The sequence below is a fragment of the Monosiga brevicollis genome, genomic scaffold, assembly GCF_000002865.3.
Source record: "Monosiga brevicollis MX1 MONBRscaffold_2 genomic scaffold, whole genome shotgun sequence".
Lineage (NCBI taxonomy): Eukaryota > Choanoflagellata > Craspedida > Salpingoecidae > Monosiga > Monosiga brevicollis.
This window is the reverse complement of record NW_001865039.1, coordinates 3082620-3100525: the sequence shown is the minus strand read 5'-3', so window position 1 is coordinate 3100525 and position 17906 is coordinate 3082620. Positions and strand designations below refer to the sequence as shown.

Sequence of the window (17906 nt, the reverse complement as noted above, 5' to 3'; positions counted from 1 at the left end):
CATGCACGCGTTGCCCATGCCCAAGACCGCCGAGACGCCATTGCTGTACGCACAGAGTATCACCACCAGGATGATAACAAACTGGCGGCGGAGCGCTGGGCTAAAAGCTTGGCCTCGATGTTGCGAAGAGGTTCCCGTGGCATGCGAGGATCCAGAGCAATGGCGGATTTGTAGTAGTGGCGAGCGTCTTCCAGGTGACCGAGCTTATCACAAATCAGTGCAAGGTTCATGGCAGTGCTGGCGTCCTGGGGCATGAGCTGAAGCGCCTTCTTCAAATGAGTGCGGGCCTTGTCTGCTTGGCCTAGCTCAGCATAGAGGCAACCCAGGTTGTTGTGGGCTTCTGCCTGCGAAATGGGAAGTTTGGTGGGGTGAGGGCAGGATACCGGGGGGCGGGGCTCATTCAAACATGAAAGGTTGGAGCAAGCGTGGCGCAGGGAAGCCAGTTGAACAAACACTGCTGGGGTTGCGCTCGATGCTCTCAATAAGCAACGCCTTGGCATCTTGCAGGTTGCGCTTCATCAAGTTGACCACGGCGGCATTGTAAACCAGACTAGCGAGGTTCAAGACGGACCGAAGTAAGACAAGGCTCGGACGCCCCACCACGCTTTGTGATTTAAAAAGTTGGGGTCGGGTTTGCATTGTTGAATTGTTCGTGCATACGCTGTGACGTACTCGGAGCGGCGTTCAATCGCCATGGCTTCATTGTAGGCCATGATGGCCTCATCAAACTGATTGCCTAGGGGCGAGCGAGTCTGAGTGGTGGGGCGCGGTGGAGAGAGAGGATAATTCAGAGCACAAGAAGCTGACGGATTGTAGGGATGGTTCAACGTACTGGTGACGAAATGCTCTGCCCGCTCGGCCAGGGATTCGAGTTTTGCCTCCTGTTCGGTACTGAGGCTCAAGCAGGCACCTGAGGATCATATTGAAAGACGCATGAGGTAGGGAGCGGCAAGACAAAACGTTGGCCAAACACCTGTTCAACCAATATGTGTGACAAGACTTGACGTACGCTGAGATAGTGCCACTGACACCTTGGCCTGCTGTGCAAGACGGGAAAACCAGGAGGAACCCAAGGCCCGTCGAGCCACCGTGGCTCGACGGGTCAAAGTCCCCGCTGCTGCTGCTGCTGCTGCCATGCGCATCGCCATTTCGCTGACCGAAGGAGGGGCTAAGCGATAGTGTGAAAAGCGTGGCACTTTAGCAACCTGTCTAAATTTGATGTTTACTCTCTAAATTAATAAAGTGCCGCCGTTCAAGAATGTTTACATGTTTACGTGATTAACCAGTCTTTTGCAGAAGTATTAACCATCACTGTGATATTTCCAGACGCAAATCACCAGGTTTGTGTAGAAGTAGCCATTGCGTCAAGCGTATGTCACGATGCAATTTCCTTTCCTTGTTATGTTTCGATTCTCTTCTTCTTCTGCTGCTTCTTCAACTTACCTCCTGCTTTTGTTTGTGTTGTTGCTGTCATTGCTCTTTTTCCTCCACACACACACACACACACACAAAAACGAGGGAAAAAAGAGCTCCTGGGTGGTGGTGCTGCTGCTGCTGCTGCTGTTGCGGTGCGGCGTTCTGGAATCCGTTGCACCGACTACTTGAAGGGCCGTGCTTGGAAAGTCTTCTTGGTGGTTGGGTGTGAGGAGAGCCATTGAATCAAATCAAGAGCATGGCGTTTCGGACGGCTGCGGCCCTGCGATTGTGTCGCTCACGGCACCTGGCCGTCGCAGTGACCTCACGCACGCCCCTGATGGTGACCCTGCGGTCACTGAGCAGTGTGTACAGCGCCACCAAAGCCATCACTGTCCCTTGGTACGGCCTTTCTCATGCGTGGCCCGACCCGGCATGGCCGAAATGACCGTCGCACCCACTGAGCGGCCCCTCTGACTCACATCCCTGACACGTATGCGCGTCCGCCTTGCGCTCCAAAAGGTCTGAATCGGCGGAAGAACAACTGGCTGCCTACAGTAAATACAAGATCAATCGCCTCTCACTCCAGGCCCTGCTCGACTTTGGCAAACGTCGTGACTCGAGTGAAGCCCTCATGCAGTCTTGCAACTTTATCCACACCGAGTATGTTTGACATTGCACCAACACAGGGCGTGTCTGACCTGCTTCAATCATCTCGTGCCCAGCTCTTTACCCTGCCTGATCTTGGAAGTGCTTTGCCCAGGCTTCTCCTTTATCTCACTGATTTCTTTGATTGATGCTTTCAGGTGCCCAATCCGCTTGGCGCACATGATCAAGGTAAGAATCAGATCGCCATCATCAATGATCGCACGTGTCGCCAGCTGCCATGGCTCGACACCACCAAGCACAGTCGTTTCTTCTGTACGCGAGTAGCTATCACGCCGTCTTTCGCCACTTGCCTCTCACCATGATGTCTTGGTTTTTGGCTTTGCCTTTTTGGCTGTTACACTTCGTCGTCAATTCGCTCATCTGAACAGGAGATGCGAACGCTACCGGACGTCGTATTGTCACAGCCCCTCATCAATCGAGTCTACAACTGGTAGGAGGCCGATGTCAGCCAGTGCCTTTGCACCCCCTTTGTCATCCCGCCCCATTTCCTCACATGTCTCACCTGTACTTTCACAACTGCACTGTCGACAGGTATCTACTGAGCTTTAAGGAGCTCATTGATTACATGCCGGTTGGAGCAGATGCCACGCCTCAAGATGCGGATGCCTACTGTCAAGGTTTTACCGAACTTCTGGAGCGCACCTTGCTGCGACACCGCGCGACTGTCATCACCTTTGCTTTGGTACGATTGTGGCACATCGTGTGACACGACTCCCTCTTCCTTACCGCCCGATCTTACGGCCGGTCTGGCGCGGATCTTTGATGTTGTTTGGCTCGCCAGGGTCTGCGCCAATTGCATAACAAGGGATTGCTTGTTGGACGCGAAGAGTACATCACCGAGTACGTGTCCCGACCCACGGCTCACGCGCAAAAGTACATACGATGCATCGGACCATGTCATGGTGATGTACACCCTCATCCCTGTGCTACGCTGTGTCCTGCGGGCCCGAAATACAGATATCTGAACCGCTTCCTGATGGCCCGCATCGGCAGTAAGTTTGATCACCCGGCCATGACCCATGTATATTGGCTTGTGCCCTGCACGTGTTCACAACCACTCACTCTGGCCCTCAGTCCGCTTCGTCTTCAATCAGCATCTGGCACTTTTCTCCCATCGCCATCAACCCCGCGACCCCCGCGACGACACAACCGAGAAAGTAGAGCTGGGCAGCCGCTGGATTGGCTCCATCGGTACGCCCAACGAAACACCCCTTAACAGGCTGTCTTTGCGCGAGTGATCGTTGCTTTTTGCTCCACGCTGTTCGTGATCACATGGCGCTTCTCCTCGCTCAGATCCCGCCGTCCGCGTTGATGACATTGCCACCGATGCCTGCCTCAATGCCCAACAAATGTGTTATGACGTACGTACCTCCTGCCCGGACCCTGCCTTTACCTTTGAGCACCTTCTTTGCCCCCCAGCTTGTTTGCGCTTGTTCGTTTGTTGGTTGCGGGGGGGGCGGGGGGGAGGTCTTTTTTTTGGTGCCAGATTGACACCGTGGATGAGCATTTCGCTTTCTTTTCTCACATCAAATCCATGCGCCTGGGCAAATGCGACTATCCTTCTTAGTTGTACGGCGATGCACCCAAGTTTGAGATTATTCAGCCCCGTGAAGAGCACAACGATCTTTCGTTCGCATACGTGCCCAGCCATCTGTACCACATTCTCTTTGAGGTGTGCAACGCCCATGCTGCTGCCGCAGCTTGCCTTGAACATGATTTTCACATTTTATCCGCATGTGTGCTTCCTCAGCTGCTCAAAAACTCAATGCGCGCCACCGCTGAACAACACGATAACAGTCCCACTCTACCCCCGGTTGGTTCCATGTGCCACGCCTGGCATGCGCTGGAGACGATAGGTGCCAACCACTGAGCGGCAGGGCGCCCTCACCATGTGGGATGTTTCCGATTCACCCATGCCACGTTGTTGCTCGCGCTCCCCTTCACTGTCCGATTGGTCTTGGCTGTGATAGGTTCGCATCATCATTGTCAAGGGTGATAGCGACTTGACCGTCAAGGTTGGTCTATCCTTGTCTGCCAAACCCATACCACTGCTTGTGCTAAATCTCAGCACGTTTGGTCGCTCAAACAAAGCTTATTATCAATCTCGACCGAATAGATCAGCGATGAGGGTGGCGGTATTGCCCATGCCGATGTACCCAAACTCTTTACTTACTTTTACTCGACTGCGCCTCAACCAGTCATGTTCGATGACGAGGTGCGAATGCAAAGACATCTTTCTTTCCTCTCACAACAAAGACACCTGTTCGTATTCGATCAACCTCACATTTGTTGTGTCCAACATCATCATGCTTGCATCCACCATTAGGAGGGGTTGACGGACATGGATCGTGCCCCCATGGCGGGCTTTGGTTATGGCTTGCCTGTCGCCCGGCTCTACTCGCGCTACTTTGGCGGTGACCTCAATCTGATGACTGTTCAGGTAAGATAACACACGCTTCGAAAACTCAGACTGGGTTTTTCCGACTGAATTATCGCGCACGCCAAGCGTGTGTACACTCTTGGATTAACTCATACAAATTGCACTTCTAGGGTTACGGCACAGACTGCTTCGTCCATCTTAAATCAGCAGCTGCGGACGCTACCGAAGTGTTGCCTTCGTACAACCCGCTCGAGATCAAGTGAGTTTGAGCTTGCTCTTTTTTGCCACTTACCCGTACATTCTAGGGCTCGCACGATTGGCGCTGATCTGCCACCTCACCGTCTGCGGGTGTCGCCTGATCTTCGGCGCAGACGGTACAAGAATTCGGGCCACGATTGGCTTCGAGCATAGATGCCTCGCTGGGCGATGGCGACGTAAGAGCTTGGGATGCCGTGACAGATTCTTTGGACCCATTTGTTGTTGTGTCTGTGTGGGTCGATGCAACAGGACCCAGCTCGGTGGCGGCAGCGTGGAGCTGCTCGCGCACGCGCTGCAGCTCGACCTGCAATTGTTGTTGCTCGTGTTGAGCTCGCACGAGTTGAAAGAGATTATCTGCATTTGTCTTCCGCAAGGCCAGAATATCCTCACGCAACTCAACCACTCGACCTTGCTCAGCCAGGGCCCGTGCCATTGCCGTTTGGTAGCCTGCGCCAATATCCAGTAACTTCATGGTTTCTGCAGACCAGGGCACTGACGGGGCCACGGCTTGCAGGTGGAGGTTGTCAACCGTGTCCGCTGCACGTCGTGGCAGTGCCGAAGATTGTGCTTCAGAGCCCTTGGGCAGTGGATCCAAAGTAGCGCCATCACGCGGGCCGTTGCCCTTTGCCGTCATTGGCGGGGTCTGTATGGCACTCGAGCCACAGGCTGTGCGCAATGGGCTGACGCCCAGTGCAGTACTCTCCACGTGGCGGGGTGCGTGGGCAGTGCCACTGCCCCGAGGCGGTAACGAGCTATGGGCAAGGCACACGTAGACAAGCGCTTGGGTCAAACAGTTGCAGCCACGAAAGCATCTCACCAAGATTTTGAGAGCAAACAATGTGCGCGAGCAGACACGACCTACAATGCCATGCCCCCTGTCCAACGATCGTCGTAGCGATCAAGACTGAACTCGTTCTAGCCCAGCACTCCAAAAGAAAATGCAGAGAGCGACGGAATTTTTACCAACAAACACTGATTTTGTGATTTTGTCGACAAATTGGGTTGTTGAAAAGGGCGGGAAATTCCTACCAGCTTTAGCTTATTAAGCCCAAGCTTTCTTCGTGGCTTAGCTGAATGGAGCCAGCACAAAGCCTTATCAAATGCTGCCCTGGCATTGACACGATACATCGAGCATGAGCAGAGCCTTGTAGTCTTCCACGAGATAATTGATCACGTATCAAGAAATGGATATCAGTTACTACGGCAATGTTGGATGTTGATCAAACCGGGGCGCTGTAGGATTCGTATCGGAAAGCGGCGCAATTCATCAACCAGGTAGTACTTTGGACGTCATTAAGCAAAGTTCAAACTCATTTTCAGCGGTCATCATGGATTACCACAAAAAAAGGATGATTATTATAAGGAAAAGTGTTATGATGTGACACCATACTTGAAGCTGGCCCGAAAGCTTATTTCAGGCCGTGCTGGAGGTGCTTCCAGCTCCAAGATCGTTATGGTATTGGTGCCGGCGGTCAGTGCACCGCGGGGGCAATACAACGCGAACTGGGGACCGACATTCCAATATCGACCGAGATTAAAGCCATTCACCCAGACCACACCTTTGGACCAGCCAGTCATATCAATAAAAGTAGCAGCCACCTGATTGAGCACGAGTTGGCCCTGGTACAGCGTTAAATTCTAAAATAAAATGGCAAGTGCAATGAAGACACGTCGGCATCGATGAAACAATGGAAAGAGATCTCGAAGCGCAGTTCAAGCACGCCACAAGTGAATGCCAAGTGCCAGCAGCGTACCCCAGGCTCGACGTTGGCTTGCCAGGGGAGGTTCGCAAAGTTTGGACTCGCAAAGCTGACAAGTTGCACGGTCCAGGGCTGCTGGACAACATCTGCATCCAGCGTCACGTTTCCCAAAATACCCTAATCAAGCGCCCAGCCAAACGACCACAAGAGCATCCGCGACCACACACGGGACGTGAGGAGCTCGATCGGGTGTCGCGTCGATCAGAGGCCTCAGGAACAGGAAGGCACCGAGAGCACAGGCAGCCGGGGAATACCTTGGGATCGGTCATGTTGGGTCCAAAGTTGATGCGGCCCATGTTTTCGAGCACAATGGTCAGGGTTGCCCCTGGTTTGGAAAAGCCGTCAAGCATACGCCAGAGAAGAGGCAGGTGAGGCGGCCCAGGCGAGATTCATCAAACTCAATCCGTGCAGACGAACCAGCTGAGGCGTTATGCAGCAGGATTGGCTGTGGGTCCACACGAAAAACAGTTCCTTGATAAACATCTGAAGGCAGGTGAAGGCAGGACACACCGGCAGCAGGGTTACTCAGCCGGCTAAGAAGACGACAAACGACAAACTTGCGGGCATACAGCAGCAGAGGGTCGGCTCAAGAGGCACCGGAAATGAGGAACAAGTCCACGTCGACCTACCGTCAAGGTATACAATTGCACGGTCACGAACATCCTCAATGATAAGGGCGGTGGCAGGTACGGCCAGGACAGTGGAGAAGACGGTGAACCCATAATTTTGGCCCAGGTCCTCGGTTCGACAGGGCACGGTGGTCGTCACGTTGCGATCGGCGAGTTGGCCCACAGCAGCCAAGAATGGAATACTGTCATTGAGCTGAAGAGGGCCAGGTGTAATCATGGCCGGACCCGCGGGCTCTGTGGGCAGCGGCATGTTCTGTGCCTGAAACAGGCGCAAAACCTATGCAATCACCCATGAGTCGCGAGTATGCTGTTGGCTTATGGGCAAGGTGGGCAAGGTGGGCAAGGTGGGCAAATGCGAGTTCCGGCGCAGTGCAATCTCGTACGTTTTGCACGATGGCAAACTTGCTCAGCCCATCTGAGCCATAGCCATGATGGCCCGCCTCGTCCAGCGGCGCGTTGTAGTCATAGCTATGGGGAAGCGCGACGCACCATGGATGGGTTGTTCCACGATGGTACAGGCGGCCTCTGTCCAAAATGTTACCTCGTGATTGAAGGTTGAAAAGTATCCGAAGTCGCACTATTGGCGCCCGACCAGAAGCCAAAATTGGTACCCCCAAAGCCCATATACATGGATACGCTGGCGCCGGTTTCCAACAATGCCAACAAATCCACGCCCAACTATATTGCAAGTTTGTGCAACGACATTGCGGGGCGTGGATGGCTCTGATTAGCTGTCTTCCATTGGGCTGCTTTCTGACTACCACCCTCTGCACCTGTCCGAATGACATCCGCGGATCATACCGATGCAGACGAGACGTTGGCCTGATTCGAGGTCCAGTGTGTGAGCCAGCCTACGGCGTCATCCAAGATCGGCCATAACCATACAAGCGTGCCACCACCTGAGAGTGATGCCACGGGTTTACTGGGTTTACCAAATCAAGGCATTGGATTGTACTTACCAGAATAAAACTCGGTACACATAGAGGGTGACAGGCCCGGGGGATTGTAGGCTTTTGCAATCTGGCGGCAATGAGGCAAGAGAGGAAGCAAACTCAATGGCTGTGAGGGGTCTGTGAGGGGTGCATACATCACATTCGCAGATTCGCAGCGCCGCAACTTACCGCAAGTGATGCAGCAGGGTCCAAATTGGGTTGAAAGTCACCGAGTGTCAAGACCGCGGATCCATTGAGGGTGCCCCTGTTCATGAAACTAGCCGCCGAGCCATCGGTCGTGTAGAGGATAACATCAGAGCCAAGCTCGGTTCGAGCGAGCGCCACCAAATGCTCCATGTACTGTGTTCAGGACGTGGTTGACGACTATTATAAGCCCTTTTTCTTGGCTGGAACGAAGAAATAGGGTTCCTACCATGGCGAATCAACTTTGGGCAGGACAAACCTGACGATCGGCTGGAACGTCTTGCACATTGCCGTAGGAGCCAAATTCATTTTCAATCTACACCCATGCGGGGGCGGGGGGAAAAGGAAAGGTGATGCTTGGAATTCAGGGCAACAGTTGTGCGTACGTGCTTATGTGGGGGGCTGCAAATGGAGTTCAACCTAACCTGCATCATGATCACGGGGCCGCCGTTGCCGTACAATAGAGGCTTGACCTTGGGCAGTAAATATTTCCACCACTTGTCAACCTGCGGACATTGCCACATGAGCGACCATGGAATTTCGTTTGCTCAAAAGAGCTGCAACATCGAACAAACCTGGGTGATGTAGCCGGTTTCATAGGTACGAAGTGTGACACGGGGTTGCAGTCCCAGGAGCCACGCAGGAAAGCCCCCAAACTCCCATTCACCTGGTTTTCATTGAGGGGCCGCAGTGCAAGAAGTGATTGCCGACTGCTTCTGTTCACATACGAAGCAAGCAAAAAGACTTGCTCGGATACTGTCAATGAATGTCCGGAGAAACAAACTCACCACAGATATAAGGGCCAGGGCGGAGAAGGACAAGCAGGTCTTGGGCCTGTGCGAGCTCCAAGAACTGTAAATGGACCCCGGATGAGGCACGGTGGGGGCGGGGAATTGGTCTTCGGAATCGAGTCAGGGTCGGCAGGCAATGGACCAAGCTTAACCTTGGTTAGATTGCGGTTTCCAGCAAAATCGTAAACGCTCGGCTCAGCATTATGATAATTCCAGGGCACATCTGTCGTGATTTACGGGACAGCGAGAATGGTGAGGTCAAGAGCTAGGCTGGATATTGTGCGCAAGTCTCGCTGCTTGATCTTGCGCAACGCACACGTCTCAATGGCATTGAAGCCAAGGGCTCGGATGCGTTGAAGTCGATCGGACCAATCATCTTGCAGCATGCGGCTGTAGTGAACGCTGGCGCTTAAGATCTACGCCGCACCCGACCCTCAGCATGAGGAAAACACTTTGCACCCGCAAGCGACGAGGGAACCTGCCAAAAGTGGGTCGAATGAGGCCTTACTTGAAAGGGCTGGCCGTCACGTAAAAACTGGTCATTCGCAATGGTAAAGGCGCGATCGGAAGCCCCACCCCTGCCCACAGCCAGGCAGCCAGCCAGCACCAGCACCGTCCATACCAGTGCTGGTGCTGCTCGCGATCGCACACATGTCATCATCATGGTGCTCGCAAAAGAAAAAAAAAACAAGAAAAAAAAAAACAACACCATTTGTCATCCTTTCTTCAGCTTGCTTTTTTTTTTTTTGACTGCACTTGTTGAGGAGCAGAGGACGGTGACCAAGAAGGTGAGTGAGTGAGGCCGTCGGGCGGGGATGTAGGAATGATAGTACAAGTGTTGAACAAATTCAATTATTTGCGGGCTTGCTCATAGTTCTCGAAGAACCAGTCGACGGAGCGCTTGATGCCTTCATCAATCGGGGTAAACTTGAAATCAGGGAGGTACTTGCGCAGCTTGGTATTGGCGGCCGTCTTCTTGAATTGGCCATCGGCCTTGTCCGTGTCAAAAACAACATCATCGCGCGAAAAGCCGGCTGCATCGGCCACTTTGTGCACAACGTCACGGATGCTGACCTCTGCGGCCTCATCCACTTGGGGTGCGCCACAAAAGGAAATTAAGGCGAGTAAGTACAGATTGAGGCAAAGGGCATGCGCAGGTCCTCTGAAACCAGTGGCAATAGTGACGCGATGGGCCGGCAGAACCTTACCGGAGAGGATGATGGGATCGATCTCAGGGTACTCGCGCAACGCCCAGATCATGAGGCGGCCCAGGTCCTCGCTGTAGATGAATTGACGCAGCGGTGTACCTGATCCCCAGCAGGTCAGCTTCTCCCCAGCAGCTACCAACCAAAGTGCGCGATCAAAAAACAGAGCACTCAAGTCAGTTCTTACAGATCTTGGGTAGCGAGAGACAGAGACAGAGACAAGGGGTGCAGGCAGGGAGAGCAGACAAAATGAACTGAACATGGAACGAGGCCCCCACCTTTGGCTTTGTAGACCTTGTGGATCAAGCCGGGGATGACGTGCCCATCATCAATGTTAAAGTTGTCGTGGGGGCCATAGATGTTTGTGGGGATGACTGAGGTAAACTTGGACCCGTGCTGCGCGTGGTAGGCTCGGTTGTAGACGTCGACCATACGCTTTGCGTGCGAATAACCAAAATTGCTAGAGTGGGGCGGGCCCAGATGCACCTGCGCGCGGTTGCACATGGCCACGGGTCAGCTGCGCTTCAAGGAGGGCAAGGTGGTGTGGGGAGTTGGACGGTCAAATATTACCATGGTCTCATCGATGGGATACGTCGTCTTGTCGGGGAAGATGCATGTAGAGAGGCACGAAACCACCTTTTCAACCTATCAGACTTCAGGTGAGCGCAAGGCTCAATAGTGACCCTTGGGGTCACACGACGGCTGAGACCAACCTTGAACTCGTGTGCACAGGCCAGGACGTTGTCGTTGATGGCCATGTTGACGCGCTGCGGTGGTGCACATCAAAGTCAGGGACACACGAGGATCGAGCACAACACATCTTGCATTTCTGATTCCGAACAATTGCCACATCGGAGGGCCTACCAGAAAGTCAAGGTTGTACTTCATGTTGCGGAAAAGACCGCCGACCATGGCTGCGAGATGGATGACGTGCGTCGGTTGGTGCTTGGCAAAGATGGCACGGGTGGCTTCCAAGTCACTGCAATGCGCATGTACCCGCCGCACACGGGATTATGTGCAGTGCAAGCAATCGTGTGAATCGCGGGAGGGAGGGGGCGGACGCATCGCACCTACCTCAAATCACCATCCTTGGATGAGAGGAAGATCCATTCCTCGTCATCCCGGGCATCGCCATGGGCAAGCGCTGCCTCAATGCCCTTGCCGACCAGACCAGTGCCACCGGTCACAATGACGCGCTTCATGGCCTTGGCCTTTTTTTCCTCTGTTTCCGCCATGTTTCCTGACGTGAAATGCAAAACAGGTCAGGATCAAATGCATCGGTGACAGATCCCCGGTCTCACCGCTGCCTCTTCTTCTCCTTTTTTCTCCCTCAGCAGCGGGCGTGTCCTCAACCCAAGAACAATAATGCATGCGCGCCCCCCCCCTTTCTTTTTGGCTCGCTGCCGTGGTGGCGCGCTGCTGCTGACTCGAGGAACGTAGCGGACCTGACTATTCTCTAAAACGAACAATTCAATCTTGAAGGATGATATCCCGATGGAAAAGTACAATTGTTTTGGAACTGAAAATAGCAGGCTTGTTGATACAAAAAATCCAACTTTGAGCGATCACACCCCACCATCCCATCACAAGCTGATAAAGGGGCACTCCCCCACACATGCGCACACTACCAGCTACACACACGTGAACCACGCGCACGACCGTACGTGTGTGTGTGTGTCTCTCTCTCTCTCTTTCACACACACACACGACCGCCACTTTCGTTTCCTTGTGGTTGAGTCAGCGACTCGAGCGGCAGCGAGGGCTCGTTGCCTGTACATCTTTTCTTTTCGAGGAGAGACACGCCACACACACCGTCGTCATGGGTGAGTGAAGATGAATGCACGGCGCTGGGCACCTTTGCTTCGGGCGTTTGTCTGGCTGCCCTTTCGCTGCCATGGGTCAATACACCAGCTGGGCTTTGCCTTTTTTTTTTTTTTTTTTCTCTTGTCTTGATTATCCGCGTTGAGTTCTTGTCGGGCCTGCTGCTGGCTGGCCGTCACTCGATGAGCGCGCGTGAACACCCGTAGCCCCTGGGGTGTGCTTCATAAAGCAATACAGTCAAGGTTTCCCGTTGCTGTTGTTGTTGTTGCGAACACTCATCCTTCTCGCCTGGTTGCTCGCGGCTGCCACTGTTTTGACATGTTGACAGGCAAGAAGAGCAAGTCTGATGATGTTGCCGTACGTGTCCTGCACCCTCCTTTCGCTCTGCATTCACTCTTGAACCCGTTATTTTTTTGAATCATTCGGGATACGAACATGGCCATGCCATGCCTCAGCGCTCTCTGTTCCTTCTGCCAACCTCACCATCGGCTGTGCATTTTTTTGGTTGGTGTAGACTGAGCAGCAGTCGGCCGATTTTCTGATCGAGCCATCTCGCGTCAAGCCCACGCTCGATGCTAGCAAGTGGCCCCTTCTGCTCAAGGTATGCTCCTCAGCCAGCGATCAATCATGCGGCGTCAGGTGGTGCCCCCTCGGTTAAACTGACTCTCCCATGCTCTCGCTTGGCTGCCACCCAAAAGAACTTCAACGAGCTTAACATTCGCACTTCGCACTACACGCCGCTGCCCAACGGCTGCTCGCCGCTGAAGCGTCCCATCCATGACTATGTGCGTTCGGGCGTCATCAACCTGGACAAGCCAGCCAACCCCTCTTCGCACGAGGTCGTGGCCTGGATCCGCCGGATACTGCGTGTGGAGAAGACGGGTCACAGCGGAACCCTCGACCCCAAGGTCACGGGCTGCCTGATTGTCTGCGTGGAGCGCGCTACCCGCCTGGTCAAGTCTCAGCAGAACGCGGGCAAGGAATACGTTTCCATCGTTCGCCTCCATAGTGCGATTGAGGAGGAGAAGCAGCTGACCCAAGCTCTGGAGAAGCTGACGGGTGCTCTTTTCCAGCGCCCTCCTCTCATCAGTGCCGTCAAGCGTGCCCTTCGTGTTCGCACCATCTACGAGTCGAAGCTCCTCGACTTTGACAAGGAACGCAACCTTGGCGTGTTCTGGGTCAAGTGCGAAGCCGGTACCTACATCCGTACCCTTTGCGTTCACCTTGGTTTTGTCCTGGGCACTGGCGCCCACATGCAAGAGCTGCGCCGTGTGCGCTCCGGTATCCAGTCCGAGAAGGATCAGCTCGTGACCATGCACGACGTTCTTGACGCCCAGTGGGTGATGGACAACCAGAAGGATGAGACCTACTTGCGCCGTGTCATCAAGCCCCTCGAGGTTCTCCTGGTGCAGCACAAGCGCATTGTGGTCAAGGACTCGGCCGTCAACGCCATCTGCTACGGTGCCAAGCTCATGCTTCCTGGTCTCCTCCGCTACGCCGACAACATTGAGGTTGACGAGGAGGTTGTCCTCATCACCACCAAGGGTGAGGCCATTGCCGTTGGTATTGCTCAGATGACGACCGCCGTCATGGCCACCTGCGATCACGGTGTCGTGGCCAAGATTAAGCGCGTCATTATGGAGCGCGATGTCTACCCACGCCAGTGGGGTCTCGGCCCCCGGGCTCAGGCCAAGAAGAAACTCATTGCCGCAGGCAAGCTTGACAAGTACGGCAAGCCCAATGAGAAGACCCCTTCCGAGTGGCTCTCGGGCTACACAGACTACTCACGCATGAGCGAGGAGGATCAAGGTACGTCTTATCATGATGCGGTGCCCTTTTTCCTTCAACGCGTTTCGGCCTAGTTGAGACTGCAGACGGCCAACATGTCATATTTCGGAACCAGATGTGGTCATCGGTTTGCCATGCTCATCCCTCTATCCATGTTCATTTTTCTGCCTTTGGCCTATAGTGTCAACAGCTGCCAAGTCAGCAGCGCCCTCTGAGCCTAGCACGCCGTCCATGAAGCGCGCACACGAGTCTGACGACGAGACCACAAAGTCAGAGAAGAAGAAAAAGAAAAAGGAGAAGGTTTGTCATCAACTCTTCTTGCGAAAGCGTGTGTCTTGAGCAGAGCTCCTCAAAACTTGCTCGACGCTATGCTGTTTGCCCACTCACATCCGCTCTCGCTGGATCTTTCCAGGGCACTCCCAAGTCAGAGAAGAAGGACAAGAAGAAGAAGAAGAGCAAGGACAAGGATGTCGACTCAGACGCATAAATGGTGTCTCGACACGCTATTCCTCCTGTCTTCTTGCGCTCTGCTCCCTGCTACGGTCTCGTCTTTTGTTGATGTCTAAATCGTACACCGTTTTTGATGGTGTGGGAAAGTGGCCGTGGTTGTTGTGACCTTTCTTCGTTTCGATCAAGAGTTTTTTTGTTTTCCATCGTTTGTCCTGTTGTATTGTCCCTTTCCCTTTCAGCGATTGGCCCTTCCTTTTCATGTTTGTGTCCTGGCTCAAGCCTTATGCCTGCTGTCTGTGTTCCATGTGCTCTTCCACCTGCCACTCGGGAGCGGTTGGTGTGCCTCACACTGCTCTTGGGTGACCGAGCTTTGTTGTCATCTCAATGTGCCTACCAGTTTTTTTTTTCTCTCGGCCCAGAGTCTCCTCATTGTGACATGCTAGCGTCTGTGAGATCTCATTGGGTTGCTGTGCCTTTCTTATTGCTGTGCCATGGTGGTGGCGCCGCGCTTGTGCTTTGGGCTTTCATCCAGTCTTAGTTTCCATGTCACATCTGCGATGGGTCTAAACTCGGAATTGAAATTTGACCATAAAACGTATTTCACTGGTCTAGTTTTCTAATGGACCCTGAGCGTGGGTTACTAAACCTTTTTAAAGCGTTCAGCCAACTTGCCCTTGAAGCCATCATACACATGTTCCAGTGCCAAGTCAGCGGCCATGGCTTGCAGCTCGAATGCAAAGCTTGGATACGCGTGCATCACCTTGGCTAGGTCCGTAACCTATCACGACGACCGAACGCAGGAAAGCTGAGTGTGAACAAGAGTCAACCATGGGGTAGGTGATGTGGAGAGACACTGTACAGGACACGATGGTGTTGATTACATACCTTGATGTCATTGTGCATGCAGACTGTCAGCTCCCCCAGCAGCTCGCCCGCTCTGGGGCCCACGACGGTGGCACCCAGAAGGTGGAAGTGCTTATTTACAAGCAGCTTGATGAAACCATGATCACCATCATTCTCACAGATGGCCCGGTCTACCTCCTGCATTTTTCGTTTCAGAATCAAGCCGTCTAGCCGCAAGGGAGGGGGACAGCAAAAAAGACGTTTGCATGTGGCAAGCCACGAGTAGTTGAGCAACGGAACGACGGCAAAGTGAGATGCACGGGGAACGCGATAAGGGGCGCGTCAACAGGAGTCCCAGATCACAAGAGTAGGCAGAAGACGCAGGGAGCGCAGCAGTGACAGGAGTAGGCTTACGTGGATGCTGAGCAAGAAAGTCGCGCTCTCCAAGGCCCACAGAAGCCACCTCCGGGTCGGTAAAGGTGCAGTTTGGTATCAGCGAAGGGAAGCCTTTGCTGTGCAAGGGGAGAGCCATGTTACGAATGGCTGTCACAGCCTGCCAGCCGGCATAATGGGTGTACTGGTGACCGCCAATGCAGTCACCTGCGGGAGCGGAGAGTTGCATGGATGAGTTGACACAGCAATGGCGTGGTGAGACCACATTCACAGGTGTGGCGACCGACCAGCTCCATAGATGTGGGGGATGTTGGTGTGCAGATACTCGTTGACCGTGATTCCCTTATCCTCTTCATAGTCAATCCCGGCATTACTCAGGTTGAGGCGGTCCAGAATGGGTACTCTAGGGAACAGTGCTTCTGAGGGGGGGGGTTTTGTTTTTGAAACGCTCTCAAAGAGGCGAGCGCCGAGAATGCTGTCCACCAACAAGCACCAAGAAGAAAAGTGACGCTTGTCGCTGGTCCAGCTTTCCCGCGCATCGTACCTTCCAACGGCGAACAAAACATGGGAGCCTGCCACTGATGTCCTTGAATCTCCCTCAACCTGGGTAAGCACCAGGTCTGGACGTGAGTGTAATATATGGCCCCAAGCAAGCACCTGTGTGCAGGGCATGCATGGACTTCAAGTTCGTGCCAACGCCAATGCTGCCATGACTGACCTCGATGCCTTGGCCGTTCTGGCCTTTGCGTAGCGCACAAGCTTTTTCCGAGATCAGGGCAATGCCTTCATCATCAAAGACAGCACGGAGGGCATCGCTGGCATCGACATCCTCACGAGGCAGGATGGAGCGTGCCATGATTGTAACTTGCGAGCCAAGGCGGCGAAAACACTGCCATTCCCATTCCATCAAGGGTGCACGTTTACAAGGCAGATGTCATGTCAGATGCACTGCAGCACACACATGGTATGGGATCAAGGACACACGAGCAGTCAGGGGGAAAAGCAGTCTCTTGCATAAGTGAGTCGGATCACACATGCCTGGGCCATTTCGCAGCCCAATGGGCCACCGCCGACGACGATCAAATGCTCAGGCAGCTCTTCCAGCTCGAAAATGCGCTCGTAGGTGAGAAATGGCGCATCCTGACAGCAATGCAAGATTGCGGCTTACGGGTGAGTTGAGTGACATTCAGAGGCACGGCAACGGATGCTCTTTTCAATGCGCGCACCGAGGCCTTGACAAAGTCTGGGATTCGGGGCCGTGCGCCAGTGCACAGCAACACGTGCTCGGCATCGATCATCTGCGGATCTTGCGTTCCGTCTATGTTTCGCGGGCCAGCGTTGAGCGATTTGGTCGAGGCCCCTTGAAGGCTCGATGGACAGAGCATCCCTCAGCAACAAGCAGCTCCACTGACCAAGCATGTCAATGCGCAGGCGCGTGTTGGTGATGAAGCTCGCAGTCCCAAGTAGGACCTCAATGCCTCTTTCTCGCAGGCGCTCTGGCGATTCTTTGGCATGGACTGTGTCGATGGCTTGCCGAAGATAGGCTCGGACTTTGTCCATGTCAGCTTTGACGGCAGTCGGGTCCGGCACGCCTTCCAGGCCAAACTTGCTGGCCTGACGGACCAGTTGCGCGACCTTGCCAACTTTGACTAGGGCCTAGAGCCAACCAGGAGCAGGATCAGTGGGGAGCAAGATGCCTTGAGAAGGCGCCGAGAGATGGGTAGAGGTTGTGTCTTCAGTCCGAATTTAGGATCAAGATTGTTGTCGCGACATGCCTTGCTGGGAATGCAGCCATTGTTTGTGCAATCCCCGCCCAAACGCTGGGCCTCCACGAGGCAGGTCGAGGCACCCAGTCGATGTGCAAAGTCTGCGAGGCAAACCAGGTGGGGGGCGGAAGGGGCATTGAAACAAGCTCAGGTGGTGGGAGCGGCCGTGTTCAAGGAGGCATCCTCATCCGTGAAAACCTGATTGAGACCCGGACATACCAGCGGCGGTGAGACCGGCCGAGCCACCGCCGATGATGACGATGGCATACTGGGCGGCGGCAGCTGTTGGGGCCATCGTTGAGGTCAGGAGCTGTTTTTGCTGTCGGCCAACTATCAAAATGGAGTCGAGTCAGACAGAGTGCCCAGAGATGAGTGCCCCGCACAGTGTCAATGCGCCCGGGCACCAGGCGTTGGGGCACACGAGAGGCAGCACGATGGCGATTATCACAAGGTTGCACCTCAAATGATATGGCTGCTGACTGGGTGATGTGCCTGTCTTCTCCACAATACAAATTCCTGCTGCTGGTGCAGAGTGGGCTCCTCGGCGCAGGGTCTTGTCAAGCGCCAGGGCCCCGCGGTGTACAAGATAGTATGTCTCGACGAC

The 17906-nt window shown here is 54.0% G+C and overlaps 6 protein-coding genes across 6 annotated transcripts; 2 read left to right on the top strand and 4 right to left on the bottom strand.

The window, feature by feature from the left end:
* Positions 1 to 59: 59 nt before the first annotated feature.
* Positions 60 to 1148, bottom strand: MONBRDRAFT_22535 (uncharacterized protein; the record flags this gene model as incomplete). Its single annotated transcript, XM_001742374.1, has 5 exons — positions 60 to 344; positions 454 to 550; positions 673 to 802; positions 833 to 910; positions 1010 to 1148. The coding sequence occupies 5 exons, from the start codon at positions 1146 to 1148 to the stop codon at positions 60 to 62; spliced, it is 729 nt and encodes a 242-aa protein (XP_001742426.1).
* Positions 1149 to 1672: 524 nt separating this feature from the next.
* On the top strand, positions 1673 to 4531 carry MONBRDRAFT_31036 (uncharacterized protein; the record flags this gene model as incomplete). Its single annotated transcript, XM_001742821.1, has 14 exons — positions 1673 to 1815; positions 1936 to 2076; positions 2220 to 2250; positions 2451 to 2512; positions 2614 to 2764; positions 2864 to 2922; positions 3040 to 3074; positions 3157 to 3273; positions 3376 to 3443; positions 3650 to 3754; positions 3833 to 3895; positions 4053 to 4097; positions 4199 to 4297; positions 4409 to 4531. The coding sequence occupies 14 exons, from the start codon at positions 1673 to 1675 to the stop codon at positions 4529 to 4531; spliced, it is 1242 nt and encodes a 413-aa protein (XP_001742873.1).
* Positions 4532 to 4763: 232 nt separating this feature from the next.
* Positions 4764 to 9700, bottom strand: MONBRDRAFT_22533 (uncharacterized protein; the record flags this gene model as incomplete). Its single annotated transcript, XM_001742373.1, has 16 exons — positions 4764 to 5386; positions 6280 to 6358; positions 6475 to 6597; positions 6735 to 6805; positions 6898 to 6963; positions 7110 to 7386; positions 7493 to 7577; positions 7599 to 7686; positions 8069 to 8129; positions 8231 to 8401; positions 8505 to 8561; positions 8671 to 8751; positions 8821 to 8912; positions 9110 to 9259; positions 9353 to 9452; positions 9545 to 9700. 16 exons carry the CDS (start codon positions 9698 to 9700, stop codon positions 4764 to 4766), a joined length of 2280 nt encoding a protein of 759 aa, XP_001742425.1.
* Positions 9701 to 9873: 173 nt separating this feature from the next.
* MONBRDRAFT_34882 (uncharacterized protein) lies at positions 9874 to 11462 on the bottom strand. Its single transcript, XM_001742372.1, has 7 exons — positions 11316 to 11462; positions 11106 to 11220; positions 10955 to 11008; positions 10812 to 10886; positions 10520 to 10727; positions 10245 to 10376; positions 9874 to 10127 (listed from the first exon to the last, which is right to left on the bottom strand). The coding sequence occupies exons 1-7, from the start codon at positions 11441 to 11443 to the stop codon at positions 9889 to 9891; spliced, it is 951 nt and encodes a 316-aa protein (XP_001742424.1). The 5' UTR covers positions 11444 to 11462; the 3' UTR covers positions 9874 to 9888.
* A 515-nt stretch (positions 11463 to 11977) lies between these two features.
* MONBRDRAFT_17370 (uncharacterized protein) lies at positions 11978 to 14890 on the top strand. The gene is made up of 6 exons (XM_001742820.1): positions 11978 to 12064; positions 12391 to 12419; positions 12577 to 12663; positions 12761 to 13871; positions 14032 to 14150; positions 14263 to 14890. Exons 1-6 carry the CDS (start codon positions 12061 to 12063, stop codon positions 14335 to 14337), a joined length of 1425 nt encoding a protein of 474 aa, XP_001742872.1. The 5' UTR covers positions 11978 to 12060; the 3' UTR covers positions 14338 to 14890.
* A 50-nt stretch (positions 14891 to 14940) lies between these two features.
* MONBRDRAFT_22530 (uncharacterized protein) lies at positions 14941 to 17569 on the bottom strand (the record flags this gene model as incomplete). Its single annotated transcript, XM_001742371.1, has 10 exons — positions 14941 to 15078; positions 15186 to 15370; positions 15558 to 15743; positions 15824 to 16011; positions 16081 to 16139; positions 16255 to 16425; positions 16569 to 16676; positions 16763 to 16854; positions 16949 to 17192; positions 17522 to 17569. The coding sequence occupies 10 exons, from the start codon at positions 17567 to 17569 to the stop codon at positions 14941 to 14943; spliced, it is 1419 nt and encodes a 472-aa protein (XP_001742423.1).
* Positions 17570 to 17906: the final 337 nt, after the last annotated feature.

Bases quoted from the DNA above. Each gene is read 5' to 3' on its own strand.
- MONBRDRAFT_34882 (XM_001742372.1), bottom strand. From the start codon at position 11,443: ATGAAGCGCGTCATTGTGACCGGTGGCACTGGTCTGGTCGGCAAGGGC. The intron at 11,009-11,105 runs GTAGGCCCTCCG...GCACCACCGCAG, and splicing joins AGTACAACCTTGACTTTCTG to CGCGTCAACATGGCCATCAA. The intron at 10,377-10,519 runs GTGGGGGCCTCG...TTTGGTTGGTAG, and splicing joins CAAGGTCTACAAAGCCAAAG to CTGCTGGGGAGAAGCTGACC.
- MONBRDRAFT_17370 (XM_001742820.1), top strand. The intron at 12,420-12,576 runs GTACGTGTCCTG...TGGTTGGTGTAG, and splicing joins GCAAGTCTGATGATGTTGCC to ACTGAGCAGCAGTCGGCCGA. The intron at 14,151-14,262 runs GTTTGTCATCAA...GGATCTTTCCAG, and splicing joins AGAAAAAGAAAAAGGAGAAG to GGCACTCCCAAGTCAGAGAA.